At 40.5% G+C, this 17,956-nt stretch overlaps 1 protein-coding gene across 6 annotated transcripts in view; it reads right to left on the reverse strand.

Moving 5' to 3' along the window:
• zmym4.1 (zinc finger MYM-type containing 4, tandem duplicate 1) overlaps positions 1–17,956 on the reverse strand; it is a 276,696-nt gene that overhangs the window by 5,977 nt on the left and 252,763 nt on the right. For all 6 annotated transcript variants that reach the window (XM_068011207.1, XM_068011208.1, XM_068011206.1 and 3 more), the window contains 9 exons: positions 16,930–17,045; positions 15,244–15,415; positions 13,255–13,464; positions 9,472–9,575; positions 8,817–8,988; positions 7,453–7,604; positions 4,219–4,333; positions 3,490–3,738; positions 1,474–1,600 (listed from right to left, as the gene is read on the reverse strand). In XM_068011207.1, coding sequence (XP_067867308.1) covers positions 1,474–1,600; positions 3,490–3,738; positions 4,219–4,333; positions 7,453–7,604; positions 8,817–8,988; positions 9,472–9,575; positions 13,255–13,464; positions 15,244–15,415; positions 16,930–17,045 — 1,417 coding nt within the window. The remainder of the gene's footprint in view (positions 1–1,473; positions 1,601–3,489; positions 3,739–4,218; positions 4,334–7,452; positions 7,605–8,816; positions 8,989–9,471; positions 9,576–13,254; positions 13,465–15,243; positions 15,416–16,929; positions 17,046–17,956) is intronic.

Below are 17,956 nucleotides of genomic sequence, written 5' to 3' on the forward strand. Positions count from 1 at the left end.
TCCTTTTCTCTTAACCAAACATGAACACCCCACCCCCCCCATCACCATGGTTCACAGTGTTCTCGACCATGTCTGTTCTATTTCTCGCACTTCTGCTCTCGCCCCTTTGCCTCCCTTCCAGAACCATGATCAGGTTCCCCTTGTCCTCACCTTCCACCCCAGAGCCTGCATATTCAACATATCATCTACCACTTCCAGCATGATGCCACGAACAAACACACACGTGGTGCAGTGGTTAGCACTGCAGCCTCACAGCTCCAGGGACCCGGGTTCGATTCTGGGTACTGCCTGTGTGGAGTTTGCAAGTTCTCCCTGTGTCTGCGTGGGTTTTCTCCGGGTGCTCCGGTTTCCTCCCACAAGCCAAGACTTGCAGGTTAATAGGTAAATTGGCCATTATAAATTGTCACTAGTATAGGTAGGTGGTAGGGAAATATAGGGACAGGTGGGGATGTTTGGTAGGAATATGGGATTAGTGTAGGATTAGTATAAATGGGTGGTTGATGGTCGGCACAGACTCGGTGGGCCGAAGGGCCTGTTTCAGTGCTGTATCTCTAATCTAATCTAATCCTCTCCTCTCAGCATCCCAAAGGGACCTTTCGCTCCGCAACACCTTGGTCCGCTCCTCTTTCACCCGCTCACATCTCCACCCCCCCCACCCCACACGGCACCTTCCCATGCAAGCACAGGAGATGTAACACCTGCACTCTTACCTCTTTCCTATTCCCCATCCAAGGCCACAAACACTCCTTCCAGGTGAAACAATTTACTTGTGCTTCTTTCAATTTAGTACTAGCTCATGATGTGGTCTCCTCTACATTAGGGAGGACAAATACAGATTGGGTGACTGCTTTGCATAATACCTCCGTTCAGTCTCCAAGCGTTACCCTGAGCTTCCAGCCACCTACCATTTTAAATCTCCACCCTACTCTGGCTTTGGCCTTCATGCTGTTCCAATGAAGCCCAACGCAAACCCAAGGAACAGTACCTTACCATTCCATCAGGCACTTTACAGCCTCAGAAACTCGACACAGAGTTCAACAATTTCACATCATAATCTCTGACCCAAATGTTTTTCTCCTTTTTATTTTGGACAGCAGCTGTTGGTGGTGAATCTGCTATTACCACTTACACCTCCTCTAGACCCATCTTTTGTTTCTTTGCTGATCCCATTACTATCCTCTTTTGCCTTGTACCATCATTCCCTTTTGTTACTCAATCTACCGTGCCTTTCACAGATCTTTCTCTTTTCTTCTTTCCTCCTCCCCCCTTTCCCTGCTTCTGAACTTGCTACATCTCTAACTTTTCCGGTTCTGACAAAAGATCAACCTGAAATATTAACAATTTCTCGTTCCACAGATGCTGCCTGATCTGCTGAGTATTTCCAGCATTTTCTGTTTCTATTGCAAACATTCAATTTGTTTCATTTTAATTTCATCTTTCAAAACTGATTTGATGAGAAAACTGATCGTGTACCATTTAGACAGGTAGAATTCAAAGAGGCGGACTGGACATCTGAGTGGATTATCTGTGTTTTCAGCCATTTCCATAGCACCGTCCTCCTCCTCATCACTACGCTTTCTCTTTCCAAACTGCAACTTATCTACATTAGAAACACAAATTAGTAAATACAACAGCATCTGCTTAGGCTTGGATCCTGTTCTTCTCAGCTTTTCACTTTCTTCTCTTGTTTCTAAGCAAGACAGAAAATCTTAAAATATGGGGGGGGGGGGAAAAAACAAAGAGTCAGTATCACATTGATTACTTGGCAAGACAACAGGATAACTGAATTAAAACTCAGCTCAATAAATAAGATGCACTTGTCACTGCTAATCCATAGACAACTTGTTTGAGACAGATAAATCAATTTAAATTTACTTCAACCTCTTTCTTTTCTTTTGGGCCTCCTTATCTCGAGAGACAATGGATACGCGCCTGGAGGTGGTCAGTGGTTTGTGAAGCAGCGCCTGGAGTGGCTATAAAGGCCAATTCTGGAGTGACAGGCTCTTCCACAGGTGCTGCAGAGAAATTTGTTTGTTGGGGCTGTTGCACAGTTGGCTCTCCCCTTGCGCCTCTGTCTTTTTTCCTGCCAACTATTAAGTCTCTTCGACTCGCCACAATTTAGCCCCTATCAACCTCTATCTTCAATCTAATCTCACAAATTTACCCCAAAGGCAAACTGCTTAGTAATGGATATTTTCACAGAAATTGTGGAATGTCCTTTTAAAAAAAAAAATCTGTCTAACCCAACTCAAGAATTCTTCTTTCACATTGGAAGGGTTTTTTGTTTTATATTTGAAGCCAAGTTGCTGTATGCTGTTTGTCCTTTTTGGCACATTTCTCATATGCTGTATGCTGGGTTCCTTCACACTATTTAACTACGATCCTAGAAGAACACCCCTATTGCATAACGTAAAAACAGGGTTGGTCTTGCTTTAACAGTTGTGTGTGATGGGCCACACCTTATTTCATTACTGTGCTTTTTTATTAGTGAACACACAGACAGATGACTTCATCTCATGCCCAGAACCTGTCAATTAATGTGAATGACATCTGAAAGATGCATTCTTTATCCATGTTCAGATGCCTTAAATTTCCATTAAAATCTGTATTCATCAATTGCATTGTCAACCACCTAAATCTTAAAGTCATTAAGACACAAGGGTGCAACTTATGACCAAATTTTATAGCAGAAAGTACCTATGTCAACATGTTCTCAAACTGAATAGAAACATCCCCTTCCATTAACTTTCCCATACATGTTTTAATAACTGTAGCATTGTACAAACTTTGCAGTTATAATGTAAATGCTGCTTGAATCTTGAGACGAAGCTGAAGCCACTTCACATTGACACATTGATAGTGTGAATGCACTGTTGGTGAAACATCTGCATCAACAATCACTTGCTGCCTGCTTGCCATGTTCTAAGTGCAGTTAACTATTACCTGATGGACTGCAATTGCAAGTGAATGAATTAGGTCAGCCAAAGATGTGAGAACCTCCTGTCGCAGTGGATCACTTCTGTATCACAGAATTCCTCACATAAACAATACAAAACAGTGAATGAGGATATTTAAAATCATAGTTGTTTTAGGATAGGAAAAAGGAGCTCACACATCCAACTCCACTGTATCCTGAGCAATATACACTGGAATTGGATGCGTTGGGACAAGTGTGCAAACCATACTTGGGTTCAGATAGTTGCAACAGCCAATGTAACTTGAATGGTAATTACAGGATCAGCCACAGAGCACTGGACAGAAGTGTGTTGTGAATTGGACAGCTGCAGTTCATGGGTACTACTTAATTTGCAGGTCACAGTTTGATCAACAAGCATGAGACTACAGAAAGAGTTTCCTTACTTTGCCTCAGCACGAACTGTTTGGATCTTTTAGTGTTCTCAAGAACCATCATGCATTTTGCGATACAACTTCAAGTGGTACCCCAATATGCTACCTTATATTTAGCAAGAAAAACAGATTTGTTTGTACCTATATCTTTGTCCTTTTTATACATAGGTGGGAAGAATCGAAGGTAGGTCATCTTCGTGTTATGTTTCAAAGATTTTGTACATCTCATTACATGAGCAAAAGAAAGCTTCATATGTTCACTGACACTTTTCAGCTGGAAGTACTTGGTGTTGAAGAACAGTAAAGTGTTGAGAAGAACTGTTGGAGAATACGCTCCAAGTTGTTTACACTCCCATAAATGTTCCTCTTCAATTCGACAAAATAACTGGCCTGCAGACAAAACAGTGAGTACAGTATCAAGCACAACTAGTAACCGACTCATAAATTGCACCAAAACAGTGCATTGAAAATGGAAGAAACACGGATAATTGGCTCGGGTCCCACAATATAAACATTTGTTGGTGAAGCAGAGGTCGCCTTAATAGAGTATCCAAAGCCAAAAATACCTGCCCCTCCTAGCCGAAGAAGTTAACAAAGAGCTACTATTAAATATAAAAACAGCAGTTATGGGATTATGCAATATATAAAAGAATGGAATGTGTGCCTCCCCCACTCAGTACACATGAAAGCTGCAATCCCACTTGTGCTGTAATACTATTTTGGAGTCTTTGCAGGAATAATGTCAAATTTAGCCTTTATGAAATGACTGAGGCACTGTACAACCAATGTAAAGAGACATTTTTTTTTTAAGTGGCAAAGAATGGTACTACTGTTCTCAAATGGGCGAGAGTTCCATGTGCAGACACTTACCACTTGGAAGAAGCTGCGGTTGCCAAAATTTCAGAGCCTTTGTAAGCTCTGATGTGAATTTTGTGTAGTAAAGGTCTGTGAAGATGTTATCAATCCGGCTGTTCTCAAATATGTACTGAAAGAAAGCAGAATATCTGAATTATGCAGTTCTCAAAACAATCTCATTGACCATTTTACTTAGATAGAAAACCTGAATGCCAGAAATCAGAAATAAAAGTAATGCAACTGCCTTCAGTATTTGACAAGACAGTTTTAAAATTCGATGGGCTTTTGTTGGCACCATTGTGGAGAAGTGTTTCATCCCAAACGTATCCCTTTCAGATGCTGATCGCTCCGCTGCATACCATATAGATCCAGCATCTTCTGTCATTTTGATTATGAAGAAACATGAAGGTTATAGGTATTACATTCTGCTCAAAGGCAAGAACTTTCTCCCCCTCTCCTTTTTAGGTAACTTTATGCTCAACAAGGTCAGACTGATTCCTGGGAAGAGTGGGCTGTCCTAAATGGACTTATATTCTCTGGAATTTAGAAGAATGAGAAGTGATCTCATTGAAACATAATAAAAATCTTAGAGGGCTTGACAGTGTCGATGCTGAGATGCTCCTGCCCCTGGCTGGAAAGTCTATAACTGGGGATCATAATTTCAGGATAAGGGTTCGACCATTTAGGACTGAGATGAAGAGAAACTATTCACTCAGAGGGTTGCAAATCTTTAGAGTTCCCTACCCCAGAGGGCTGTGGATGCTCAATGAGTATATTCAAGACTGAGATGGACAGATTTTTGGGTACTGAGGAAGTCAAGGGATTTGGGGATAGGGCAGCAAAGTGAAGTTGATATAGGTAGTCAGCCATGATCTGACTGAATTGCACAGCAGGCTCGAGGGGCCATATGGCCTACTCCTGCTCCTAGTTCTTATGTTTGTATGGAATAGCACACCTTCCTCATGCTTCACACTCATTGTCAACATTAAACTTCCATGGGTTAGATATTCAATACTGGTTCTATGCAGTGTAACGAATGCGCTCCTTAAAAACTCTACATCAGAGAAGCAGCTACTACAGCAGTGTGATACTATTTACTGACTATTCTCTGACCTCTAACAAAGCCTGTTAATTAATGCTGAACAGTAAGTGCTTTTGCAATACAGAATGTGGCAACTGACAAACCCATGTCACATTGAGGACATCAACAACCTCCCTGGCCTAGATTCTTAACACAAAGAAGTCAAATGGCAATATTTAGCTGACTGTGCCACCTAGATCCTGTTTACAGTAAGGCAGTCTTTAATAGCAGCCTAGGACTGTTTAAAACTGCCAGACTGTTGGTGTGTTGAGGCTTCACATTGGAACATTAACTGTCGTAGAGTTCAATCTCTTGTCCTGCTCAGTTCTTGATCTGAAGTGCACAGCAAGGCACAAACTAGAGGTTAAATGAGTCCTCACTTGGGGTAGAAAATCCCTTGGTGACCTGTTTACAGCAGGACTGGCAGAAGCCAGTGAAAAGGCTTTGTACCACTGGCATTAGGAATATAGGAGCAGGAGTAGGCCATTTAGCCTACCCCCCATTCAATACGATCATGGCTGATCTTCCACTTCAATGCCTTTTCCCCACACTATCCTTATATCCCCTTGTCATTGGTATTTAGAAACCTGTCAATCTCTGCTTTAAACATATTCAATGGCTGAGCTTCCACAGCCCTCTGGGGTAGAAAATTCCAAAAATTCACAACCCTCTGAGTAAAGAAATTTCTCCTCATCTCTGCCCCAACTGGCTTCTCCATTATTTGGAAATTGTGTCCCGATTCTAGACTCCCCAACCAGGGGAAACATCTTACCTGCATCTACCCTGTCTATCCCTTTAAGTATTTTGTAGGTTTCAATGAGATAACCTCTCATTCTTTGAAACTCTACAGAATACAGGCCCAGTTTCCCCAATCTCTCTTCATAGGGCAGTTCCACCATCCCAGGGACAAGTCTGGTGAACCTTCGTTGCACTTCCTCTATGGCAATAATATCCTTCCTAAGGTAAGGGGACCAAAACTGCGCACACTACCTCAGGTGCGGTCTAACCAAGGTTCTATACAATTGAAGCAAGACTTCACTACTCCTGTAATCAAATCCTCTTGCGACAAAGGCCAACATACCATTAGCATTCTTAATTGCTTGCTGCATCTGCATGTTAGCTTTCAGTGACTTACTGACAAGGACACCCAAGTCCCTTTGTACATCTACGCTTTCTAATATCTTACCATTTAAGAAATACTCTGCACATCTGTTCCTCCTACCAAAATGGATAACTTCACATTTTTCCACATTATATTCCATCTGCCATGTTCTTGACCACTCGCTAAGATAGGAGATACACGTCCTATTGTTGGCTGGAAAAGGATTTTTTTTGGGGGACGGCGACAGGTATGTAATCGAGAAAAATATTATGTGCTATCACTAGAGCGAAACCTGTCACATACTTTTAAATCAATGACTATGATTCTTTGACATCAACTATTTCAAATGGTATGTGTGCATTACTGACCTATACAGGGAGAGTTTTCTCTTTTATGAAAACAGAATTGAAGGTTGATCATTTCCTTCAGGATTCTGAACATTTTGGACAGTCCCAGTTTCTCATTACTCTTCTCCTAACAAGTTTATTTTTAACTCTTCAACTGCTGTAAAACTCTTATTGGAAGTCTGATAGTTGATACGCAATGAAAGCATGTTCAAATAAAAATTTAAAATTGCAAATAAAAAGAGCAACAAGTTTGATGCCATCGCCTGGTCACAAGAGTGCATTACACTTATTTATAAAGAAAATCAACCAATAAAGGTATTAAGTCAATGGAGCAAATTGTTCTCTGGTAGAATTTTTTTTTTTTATTCATTCATGGGATGTAGGCGTCGCAGGCCAGGCCAGCATTTATTGCCTATCCCTAATTGCTCTTGAACTGAGTGGCTTGCTAGGCCATTTCGAGGGCATGTAAGTTAATGCAATTTTTCACTGCCTCTCTCCCAATTATCTCAGTTTCATTGAATAGATGGGTACGAACACCCAGTGGGTGCTAGAGCAACTGAAGGTCTATCCATAAAACACAATTTAATCCACTGATTATACAATAGAAAACACTTGTCTGCATGGGTACCTCCCAGGTATCGCCATGTCTTTTTAAACCATGAAATGAAAGGCTCCATATAAATTTCAGTCAGTTTAGTATTGTTAATATTATGTGATACCTGTTGAATTCCTAGGCAAAGGTAGAAGATACTGTCCGGCTCATACGTTTCTCCATTTGGTCTCCGTACTTCTCGAATAAATTGACACAGCCCATAACTGAGCTCTGCAGCAGTACATGAAAGGATGTCTTCCTTTAGTTTAATTGGTCGAGCTGCACATAAATTTGCGTAAATCATTAATAAGGTAGCATCACTAATCTCAAAATGAACACTGCTGTTGAAACCAAGAGTTTTTTTTTAATAATGATACAAAGTGTTAATGCGCAACAGTTCTACAGGTTTCTACTTGGCCTGGGACATTAGTGGGATAAAAGGGCTTCGGGTATCCGTGCATCTTCTGGCAGCTGGCACTAGCCTGGATGCTGGACTGCATGTACCAGCAAAACTCATGCTTAATTTAACCATGTTTTATGATCAACATAGAACTACAGGAGGTTGTGGGTTCAAAGCTCACTTCAGAATTTCAAGCACATAACCTAAACTGACACTTCCATGCAGAACTATTTTAAAATCCCACATTGTCAGGGGATGAGATGGCAAACTGACATCCTGCCTGTTCATTCAAGTCGGCATAAAAGATCTCATGGCACTTTTCCAAAGCAGCATTTTCCTGTTGTTCTGGCCAATATTTATCCCTCAGTCAACTCCCATCAAAACAAATTAACTAATCATTTATCACATTCCTGATTGTGGGACTTCACTGTGCACAAATGGGCTACCTCATTTACCGACACAATAAGTAACTACATTTTAAAAGTAATTCAGTTACAGTGAAACGCTTCAGAAGATCCTGAGAAGCTGAAAGCACTATATGAATCCAAGTTTTGTTCATATAGGCTTAAGAACCTGAACAGATATGGAATCCCATAAATATTATAACATGTACCATGGAGACATCAAGCCAAAGCTTGGCATTTGTCCACAGGGGAGCGAAGAGAAAAAAAAGTGTTATCAGTATTCAAGACCACATTTAGGAACCTCGCATCACCCAGTTACAGGGCAGCATTAGCAAACCTTGGGAGCAGATTACACGCCATTCTCTTGGCTTAGGTATGGCGTGTGGAAGCCTAAAAAAGGGAAAGGAGAAAATAAGAATATCAAGAATGAGATCAAAATGGCAACAAGTGGATCCACTGTCCTGGCAACTGTAAATGAGATAGGGACTGCTTGCCAATGAAGAGTTATATATTTCTAGATAGACATACATCAAATCATGAAGCACATGCATCTTAGAAGAACAGTGTGTTTGTAATGTTCTCTTTTTGCTGTCTTGGGTGACCTACTGAATTGTGTGGAAAGCCGCAAACAAAAAACTAACCAAATTATAGATCCACCTAAGGTCAATGTCTCCTCTAACTACTTACATCCAAATCGCAGCTCCTCTGTCGGATCTCCTTTATCGTTCCTAAATTGTACCCATCTTTTCCAAGCCTTCACACCGTACATGTATTTTAGAAACAGACCAACATCACTCCCTCCAGTTACAGGCTCCTGCAAAACATCCCGGGTGTACCCAACAATAGATTTCTTCCTTCCCTAAAGAGTTAAAAGAAGGCAATACATAGCAATACATAGCTCTTCTCAAAAAACATTCAAGGACCAGAATTAGCCAACTAATTTGTACCTTTTGTGTGCCACTTCTCCCAGTCATAAAGTCACAGAGTCATACAGCATAGAAACAGGCCCTTCAGCCCACTGTGTCCATGCCGACCATAATGCCGATCTATACTAATCCCACCTGCCTGCATTAATTCCATATCCCTCTATGCCTTGCTCATTTTGTACCTGTCCAGATGCCTCTTAAATGTTGCTACTGTTCCTGCCTTCACCACCTCCTCAGGCAGCTCATTCCAGATATCCAATATTCTTCGTGTGAAAAATTTACCCCTTTGATCCCCTTTAAACCTCCTCCCTTTCGCCTTAAATCTATGCCCTCTAGTTTGTGATTAACAAATTTGCTGTGTGAATGCTCAAATGTAATAATCAAGCTTGATTGCAAAATGAACACGATAAGCTCACCCGTTTCCTTGGTTGGGGGAAGCCATCTTTGTTCTTTGCACGTTGCCTTGCCCTATGCTGTCGTGCTGTTGCCATTCGGTCTCGACGTGATGATTCATAGGTAGCTATTTCAAAAAGTAAATAGAAAACGAATTATGAAAATATTATCCGTAGGAGTCTTTACATTGCTTGAAATGGAAAAGTAAACTTTCATGATTCAAATCAATACCCCCCACCAACCCTCGTGCAATTACTGTTGACAACGATGTTACTGGACATGCATAAGAGTTTTTTTTCTCCTCATAGATAAGTGGCTGAGCAACCTAAAGTCATCTGATACGTAACTGCAGAGAGATAAGTGATTTCAATGACTTCAAGAGGAAGTTGGATAGCCACTTGAGACACTTTCAGGGCTTTGGAGATCAAGCAGGGGAATGGGACTCACTGGATAGCTCCTTGGAGAGCCGGTCTGGACTCTTTCTGTGCTGTAAATGACTCTATGACTCGAAGTACAAGGAACAGCTAAAGAACATGAAGGCTGCTGTTAAATCAACTAAAAGGACAATTGTAAACAGAATGGGAAAAGCTTATTCAATTATTTAAAGAGTCACAGAACTGTCAGACTACACTGGGCCATTGCAGGATACTCCAGAACCGGTTACGAAGGACTCGAGATATGGCAGAAAGATCATGAGTACTTTGCATCGGTCTTCACTATTGAAGACAATGCTTGACTGTTGTACTGATAATAAAACTAGTAATATTAACAGAGATGAACATATTAGCTTAGATAGAATTAAGAACATGAAAATAGATGAGCTGCCAGGCTGGATGATATCTACCTGAGGGTCCTCAGGGAGTTGGGGGACATGCTCTGTGAGGCTGCAGGCAGAAAGTAGTTATAGATGGATTTGGATCTATTTGGAGACTGTCACCAGTGGGGTCCCGCAGTTCGGAATGTTGCTGTTTACTATTTTCATTAATTATGTAGATATAGGCATTGGGGTGACAATCTGCAAGTTTGCAGATGATGTGAAAGGTCTGAGAGAGTGTTAGAACCGTAGATGATGCTCAACTGCTTCAGGCGGATCTTGACCTGTTGGAGGATTGGGTTCATGACTAGCAAATACTGTTTAATTTGGAAAGTACAGTGTTGTGCATGTGGGCAGGGTGAATATTATGTGTACATATACCCTTCAGGGAAAAGCCGTAAAGGTAGAGAGAGACAGATTAGATTAGATTAGAGATACAGCACTGAAACAGGCCCTTCGGCCCACCGAGTCTGTGCCGCCCATCAACCAACCATTTATACTAATCCTACACTAATCCCATATTCCTACCAAACATCCCCACCTGTCCCTATATTTCCCTACCACCTACCTATACTAGTGACAATTTATAATGGTCAATTTACCTACCAACCTGCAAGTCTTTTGGCTTGTGGGAGGAAACCGGAGCACCCGGAGAAAACCCACGCAGACACAGGGAGAACTTGCAAACTCCACACAGGCAGTACCCAGAATCGAACCCGGGTCCCTGGAGCTGTGAGGCTGCAGTGCTAACCACTGCGCCACTGTGCCGCCCCAGATAGATCTGGGCAGTCCAGTGCATAGATCTAAGGTTCATGAGCATTGCCATGAAGCAAGAACGAATAGAACACTGCAATGCACTTATAGGAGAACTGACAAAATGACAAAGCATACTATTTAGTTCTTGTACAAGATGTTGGTCAGGCCTCAGTTCAAATAGTGTCCAGTTTTGTTCTCTTCGCATGGTGGGTGATATTGAGGTTTTGGAAAGGGTGCAGATGAGGGCCACTAATCTAATGCCCAGTTTAACACTTTTTTTCCTACATGGGATGTGTGCATCACTGGCAAGGCCATAATTTATTACACATCTTAGTTACCGAGATAGGCTGAAAGAGCTGGGACTACACTGTAGAGAAATGCAGACTTAGGAGTGATCTACTGAGGTTTACAAGATGATGAAGGGACTAGATAAGTGTTTGAGTTGACAGTTTGTTCCAATTAAGTAGTTTAGAAAGGTCCAAGTGTCATATTTTTACATTGTACAAGGCCAGATCTAGGTTCGATGTCAGGTGGCGGTTCTTTTCCGAGAGAACAGTAGGCCTCTGGACAGGCTGCTGCTTGTGCAGTGGATGCTGACTCACTGAATTCCTTCAATCAAGACTTATTTCTGGCTGGTATGGAGATCACATCCTATAAAAGGTAGATGCTGTAAGGAATTATCAGGGCCGGAGCAATCTCAGATGAGTTTCGATTGCCTTGGGGTGGGGGTTTGGAGAGAGTCCCAGATTTTTCAATCCTCAAATTAACCTCGATTTTTTTCTGGTTTTTTTGTTTCTCCCAGGTGATTACATGGCATTTGGGTGAGGTGGCAAGTGTATATATTGTGGTAACCACAAACGGTTGGATGGACCGAGGGTCTTATCCTGTTGTCAGTGCTCATATATATGATTCACTCCCAAGATTTCATCTATATTACTCTTTAGCCAACTGTTTGATTAAGAATAGCTTAGAATAATTAGTTTTTTGTTAGGAAGAATCTGGTCCTATAACTTGACATGGTTGAAATAATGATATCACTATGTAAAGAATCAGTGAACATGAAACTCTAATACAAGACACAAGAAATAGGAGCAGGAGTGGACCTTAAGGCTCATCGAGCCTGCTCCACCATCAAAACGATCATGGCTGATCTTAGGATCCAACTCCACAATAAATCACTCAATCACCTGGGAAAAGTATGCCATATATATATATTTACATAAACATACATAAAATATAAAATGATCACATTTTTATGTCAACATTTAACATTAAAACTTTTTCTTTGTCTCTTATCGCTCACTTGATCCAATTTGGCATTGAATTCACTATTCTATATTACACTTCATGGTTTAGACTCTGCGTGCTTCACTGAGGATTTTTCAATGTGATACTTAAGATGGGATGCAGTTGCTTGCCCTGTTCACACAGGTCCCAGACTCCCTCTCGAGGGTGCCACACTGTTTTTGACCTCTAATAACTGCAACTTCCAGTGCAAAAACCCATATAACATTTACGGGCAGGTGTAAGTGTAATGAACAGCTAGTACTATTAATTCGCTGCTGACACCAAAATCCAGACCAATAGTTTTTTTGAGTCTGTATAAGTTTAAGACTAAGCATGACTTCCAATTTAATTTTCATATTCTTTTCCTTATAATTTTATATATATTTTATGTTTCCAATTTTCTTTTCTTCTTTCCTAATGATATTGACTGATGCTGTGGTACCATTCCACAGGTGCAGCAACGTTCCAGTATTTCATTCAAGATGCTTATTCTCTACATGCACACTTAAACAACGAATATTAATGGGCTATCACTCCACAGTTGAATATGATCCTGTTCCCATCTAATGTCCACATATAGGCACTTTCAAGCAGAAGTCAGCATATAGCAATGAGGGACAGAAACTATAATTTTGCCCTTTCCGAAACTAGCAACAATACTTAATGCAGCCCAGGCTGGCATTAACTAATGCAAGAGACAAAGTATTAAATCAAAAGCCTTTCTTGTCCATTGGCTCAATGCCTCAATAGAGTTATCACAAAGCACCAGCTGATTTCAAAATACTTGCTATATTAAATTCCAAGATTTAAACATTTTAATACTGCTTGGTGGTGGAAGTGGCAGGGATTGGGGGGCGGGATTTACAACATTTTGGACAAATTAGATCCGGATTTTACTTTCAAAGACACACCTTACTAAAATACCTTTCTGTTGTCTGCTATTACTGACCTACTGTTATGTCAGCTTCCAGGTCATCGTCAAGTTCTTCAATGGGGAGTGACTGTATTTCTGGCTCAGATGCTGGTGGAGGTGGAGGTAGAGGTGCAGGTGCAGACGTGAGAGACTGTTTCAGAGTAAAGTTGCTTAGTTCGTCCTCCCAACTGTGCGGAGTAGACACAGCCTCTGACTCAAGATCCCCACTGTACGTGCTACCCTGATCTGAAAGGAGAATCACAAGGAATAGAACATTTGCTCAAGTTGACAATGTTTTCAACTTTACCACAACTTAACCTCAAAAGGAAAAAAGAATTACATGTTTTTAGCCCTTAAGATCGGATTTCGTTTTTGTACACTAATTTGCAGTGGAGATGGTATTTAGAGCTATGTTTAAGCAGTGTCCTTTCCCTCAAATGATCAAAAGTAATTTAAGTGAGATGCTGTTGTGGTATGTAGGTGAAACAGGTCAATAATTAAAACTTAACTGTAACGAATGCAACAAACTTATGTAAAAATACAATTGTGGATGGCGCTTAATCAAGCAGTGTGTGCAGGTGTGGATAAGGGCACCCACAAGTGAGGACACAGCAAAATTGTACAGTACATGGCAGGTAGGTGTTAACCCAATGAATTTCATTTGTATTTCATTGAACAAAAAGCCTTGCAACATAAAAATTAATTGGAGTCAACTGGGATTCGATGCAAATTAGGCTTTAAAAAAAATGTCTTCCCTGAAATATTAAATTTTAGGATTCCATGCAGGCATGTAGGTAAATAAGCAATCTACTCTCAAAATCTGGCAATGCTATTCAGTAATTAACTGTTTTCAAACATCAGTGCCTATATCCTGTTCCCACACCAGATCATGTTTGCCAATTACCTCCATTATTGAGATCCCCAAATCCCACTCTATCCTTGCAATCCCCTCCAGCCTAATGCCTTCTCTCACACCTTTATGACTAAAGTCATTTAAAGCACAGGTGGCCATTCGGCCCATTGATTCTATGCCGGCTCTCCGCCAAGCAATCCAGTCATTCCCATTCCCTCATTCTATCCTCGTAGCCCTGCAATTTCCTTTTGAAATCATTGGTCATCCCTGTTTCCACCACCGTTGTAGGCAGCGAGTTCTAGGACATTACTACTCGCTATGTAAAAAAGTTCTCTCTCACATACCCCTTGCATCTCTTGCCCAAAACTTTAAATCTGTGCCCTTAGTTCTTGTACCAGCTAATGGGAACAGTTTTTCCTTGTCTACATCATCTAAACCGGTCATAATCTTGTACACCTCTATCAAATCTCCCCTCAATCTCCTTTGCTCCAAGGAAAACAACCCCAGCTTCTCCAACCTAACTTTGTAGCAAAAATCCCTCATTTCTGGAAGCATTCTGGTAAATCTCTTTTGCACCCTCTCAAAGATCCTCACATCCTTCCTAAAGTGTGGTGACCAGAACTGGACACAATACTCTAGGGTGTGACATAACTAGAGCTTTATAAAGGTTCAGCATAACTTCCCTGCTTTTGTACTCAATAACTTCAATATCTTCTTGAAATCCAATTTCTCAACTGAACTTTGTTGTCTCTCCTAACTCTTGCTGGTTTCTTACCCATTCCTTTATTCCCTTTTTCCTCTCCTTTGTCAAGTGTATTGGGACATTGATTATAGTAAAAAGTGCTGTATAAATGCAAGCTATTTTTGTAACAGATTACTATCACCCCAATAATGTTTACCTTCGTCCCACTGACTTCAATAAGAGTGGAGATTAATTCCAGGCATACATTGATGACCTCTGGCTAGGTGATTATCAGAAACCAAGAGATAAAAGAAAGTCTTCCTTAAACTATTTAAAAAGATAGGTTCCTGTAGCTCTCACAATGTAACATAAAATAAAGATTTGTGCCTCCTTTGGAATAGTTTGAATGGATGTTAAAAGTAATCATTATCCAAAATAATGATCACAGTTGGATAAGAAACTGGAAATTATATTTCTAATCTATACTGACCACCATGTGAAATTGTTTTCTCTTTCTCCTCCTCTTCTGCGATCATTGCAGCCATTGTTAGAAGATCTGCTTCAAAAGGGTTTGAGGGAATCTTCTCCTTTATTTCCTGGATTGTTTCGATTATTCTGTCTGCACTGTCCAGCGTTGTTGGAATGAACATTGGAACTGGCAGCTGAAATGTTGAGGCAATTTTTATTCTTTAAGAATATAGGGCTAGATTTTCATCTTCACATTCGCAGTAATCTGGCCGAGTGTTACACCCACCCAATTTTCATTCCATGGATTTCAATGGAATGAAAATCAGGCAGTTTCAATAAGCAGTGGTCCAGCGCTTCATCAGACATTCGAGTAAACATCTACCCCATGGAGCATTTATTGCACTGTGGCAATTACAAGACATTAAACAAAAGAGATTGAAAATCTTTATACAACCAGTTACAAATATTTAAATTTACGAAGCAAATTCTGTTAAATTACTGGAAGTAATGACAGTTTTATTTCTAAATATTCCCAGATTTGATTATGCCTGTTTCTCTTATCATAGCACTAAATGTACCACAAGCAATGCACACTGTTGTATTACTATCTGATTCTATTGGAGCACTGATTTTATACTATTTGGTCTCATTTACTACATGGCCATAATGCTCAGGACAATATCTCACACAAACAATTGCGAAAGGTTGAAACAGTCATGGTGAACATAGGGAAAAAAGGGGGATACTAGGTATTTTGTTCTGCATTACGTTGACCAAGTGTTTCACAGAACAAATCTCATTCATGCATTCAACTGTCTTGAATTGATCAGCCCAGCGACAATGTAGGTATCCTTGTAGGCAATTTCATTCTGACTAGGATGAAGCACTTTTACTTATAAATGTAAAAAAAAATTGAACAGAGGGAAAAAAAAGTCAAAGAAACTTATTGACCTACTGCTTCCCTTCTTGTAAGGTCTAATACTTATTGACCTGAACATTTGGAATGCATTAGATGGTCTCCCATCTGCATACTGTCCTAGTAACAGTTAGGGAAAAACTCCCAAGTTTCCAAAAAACTTATTGCAGGACAGCTATGCCAAGCTATGCAATGCATCAGTCTCCTACAATCTACTGAGACTCGGACTTAGGTTCTGCCTCTGAACCTGAATTGCACATTGCATTGAATTTCCTCATTTTAATTAAGATTTCTTGAGAAAGTTAATGTAATGACACCCCATATGCCAGTCTTCTAACATGAATGTCATTGGACATCAGAGACATGGCATGCCCCGACAGTCACTGTCCTGATACTTGTGGTTGAGTTATCAACCACTTGCTTGTTATCTATTATAACTGAAATCCATTCTGTAAAACCTAATGAGATAAGTCCTAATATCAATGATGCTCTGTAGTGTAGTCTGCTGTCCGTTGCTGTCGATTACAATACCTGACACCAGTAGCAAGGTTTGTGATAATGTATTTAAACCAGTCTCAGAAACTCCAACTTTAGTATATCTTTAAAAATACAAAATGCAACATACTTCAAGAACTTACCACCTCTTGAGGTTCAGGTTGTATTAAAAATCACGAGCGCTGCTCCTCAGAATAACGTGTTATTGCATTATAATACACTCCAGCCTCAGCACTATATTATCTAAAACAACCAGCAGGAAACATTTGACAGCCCTCCATTTTGAGTGTAACTTACGGGCACAGGCATCCCTAGTGGTAATGGTGTAAACTGTGAGTAAAGGTGTAGAGGCATAGGAATATAGACTGGCACAGGAATGGGCAGCACAATCACTTGTGGCTTCCAATCCTCTTCTGTAAAAAAAAAGAGGCAAAGTGGATAGTACCAATTTGTAAATGGGTACAAAATGTTTCACTTTTCAATTCCAAAGTTTTCCAGCAACATAATTTGACAATTTCTACAAGGCTACAAAGACCCGGCGGTCTATTGCAGAACTTAACACATTGTAAAGTCTATAATACCAATATTTAACTCACTTTTACAGCCAGTTCTACAGAATCATATTTTGACATGGGCATAAAATTACAATGTGTCATTACTCCCTATGCAGTCCTACTGTATACAAATCCACTGCACCAAATCAGGTCCATTGTATAACATTTCTGATCTAAGTGTAAACCCTTCTACATTTAAGAGCTTTTAGGAAAGCATATTAAGCAAAGTTGCAATTTAGTGGAACTCTGACCCAACCACATTGCTTGGAGGAGTTACACCTAGAAGTCACATTCAAAGTGAACCATCACTTACAGAAATAGGATTGCTGAAACAAAAACTTGTGTGTGTATGTGTGTATATATACATATATAAAAGTTGTAAGTTTCTGGTCAATGGTAACCACCAGGTGGGCGATTTGACAATGATAATGCTGTTGGATGTCAAGGGGAGGTAGATAGACTCCCCTTGTCAGAGGTGGCCATTGCCAGGCTTTTGTGTGGCACGAATGTTGCTCGTCACTATCAGTCCAAGTCTGAATGTTACCTCAGGGCAGTGCCCTCAACCCAATCATATTCAGCTGCTTCATCAATGACCTTCCCTCGATCATAACGTCAGAAGTGAGGATGTTTGCTGATGATTGCGCAGTGTTCAGTTCCATCCGCGACTTCTCAGGTAATGAAGCTATCTGTAGCTACATGCATGAAAACCTGGATAACATTCAGACTTGGACTGATAGTGACAAGCAACATTCGTGCCACACAAATGCCTG

This window comes from Heterodontus francisci, chromosome 31, assembly GCF_036365525.1.
Source record: "Heterodontus francisci isolate sHetFra1 chromosome 31, sHetFra1.hap1, whole genome shotgun sequence".
NCBI classification, from domain to species: Eukaryota; Metazoa; Chordata; class Chondrichthyes; order Heterodontiformes; family Heterodontidae; genus Heterodontus; species Heterodontus francisci.